This window comes from Otolemur garnettii, unplaced genomic scaffold (genome assembly GCF_000181295.1).
Source record: "Otolemur garnettii isolate 467f Iridium unplaced genomic scaffold, OtoGar3 scaffold00279, whole genome shotgun sequence".
Classification (NCBI taxonomy): Eukaryota; Metazoa; Chordata; class Mammalia; order Primates; family Galagidae; genus Otolemur; species Otolemur garnettii.
The window spans coordinates 403,799-405,446 of NW_003852674.1; the positions used below are offsets into that span (position 1 = coordinate 403,799).

Below are 1,648 nucleotides of genomic sequence, written 5' to 3' on the forward strand. Positions count from 1 at the left end.
GCCTCTTATAGGAAGCAACCCACCTTGCAGTACCCCCAGCAGGGCAACTGCAGGGTCACTGGAGACATGTCCAGGGAGCTGGCCAGTTTCCCTCCATGCAGAGAGGCACTTGTTCCACATCAAGAACAGCAACACATTTAGGGTCATCTTGACTAAAATGGCTAGAATTGAAGTTAATGAATTTAAAACAACAACAAAAACAAAGCTCTAATTAGGAAGACTTATTTCCTACTTGGCACTCTGGTATAAATTGGGGGAAACTCATCTGTACAGCTATTTATCTCACTATTCTTATATATGCTTTACAGAGAAGTTTGTGGATGATACATGTTATGCAGTTCACTCATAAAACATAGTTGGAAGAGGCAAATAAGTTGGCTAAGACCAAATCTAGACTAGTAGTTCCAGATGCCACCACTGGGCCTGGACAGAGTTGATGGACAGGCTGGAGATACCCTGGAGGTACCCTCACTCCTTTCCTACCTCCCTGCTCCCCATCAGTAGCCTTCTTAGTGCCCCCTTCACCTCTTTGTTTCTGAGAGTATAGATCAGGGGGTTCAGGAGTGGTGTGACAATGCTGTAAAAGAAAGTGAGGAACTTCCCTTGGTCCTGGGAAGAGCTGTGCCCTGGTTGCATGTACATGTAGATGATGTTTCCGTAGAAAAGGGAGACCACAGTGAGATGGGAACCACAGGTGTTAAAAGCCTTCTGTCTCCCTGATACTGACGGAATTTGCAACACGGCCCTCACAATGTAGCCATAAGAGACAAGGATAAACACCAAGGGGGACAGCACAATACCCACAGCCAGGACAAAGACAATCCCTTCAACAGCCATAGTGTTGGTGCAGGCCATCCGGATCAGGGCTGGCATCTCACACAGAAAGTGGTCCACCTTGAAGTGCCCACAGCGGGGCAATCCCAGGGTCACTGGAGACATGGCCAAAGAGTTGGCCATTCCACAGCCCCAGGCTACAGAAACAAAGCCCCGGCACAGCCCAGGACGCATAACAGTCATATAGTGTAGGGGCCTGCAGACAGCAATGAACCGGTCATACGCCATGACAGCCAGGAGCAGGCACTCCACACCTCCCAGACACAGGAACAGGAAGAGTTGGAAAGCACAGCCTACATAGCTGATGGTTTTGTCATGTCCATGAAGATTGTAGAGCAGCTGGGGGATGGAGCTGGTGGTGAAACTGAGGTCCAGGAAGGAGAGGTGGGTGAGGAAGAAGTACATGGGGGTGTGAAGATGGGGATCCAGCCGGGACACCACGATGATGGTTATGTTGCCAACCAGGGTCAGGAGGTATGCGATCAAGAGGACCACAAAGAGGATCCTTTCCAGATGGGGGCAGTCAGAAAACCCCAAAAGGATGAAGTGGTTTGGGGAGCTGTCATTGGTTCTGTCCATCTTTACTGCACCTGAACAGAAATATTGGTACTAATAATAGGCTATAGTAAGGGAGAACTTACTATAAACCAGGCATTCTTCTCGGCTTTTTACATTTATTTATTCATTTAACCCCAACAACAATAATACAGGGTTGGCACAATTAGTATTACCTCCAAACTTCTAAGAAAGATAACTAAAACGAGTGTGTGTTATGAAAACTGTCACATGTAGAAAGAGGCAGAGGTGTTTTTGG

The 1,648-nt window shown here is 47.6% G+C and overlaps 1 protein-coding gene across 1 annotated transcript; it reads right to left on the reverse strand.

Moving 5' to 3' along the window:
- Positions 1-468: 468 nt before the first annotated feature.
- LOC100945024 (olfactory receptor 2W3-like) lies at positions 469-1,413 on the reverse strand. The gene has a single exon (XM_003803107.1). The coding sequence runs from the start codon at positions 1,411-1,413 to the stop codon at positions 469-471; it is 945 nt and encodes a 314-aa protein (XP_003803155.1).
- Positions 1,414-1,648: the final 235 nt, after the last annotated feature.

Excerpts from the sequence above, each read along its gene's own strand:
- LOC100945024 (XM_003803107.1), bottom strand. The coding sequence starts at position 1,413 with ATGGACAGAACCAATGACAGCTCCCCAAACCACTTCATCCTTTTGGGG.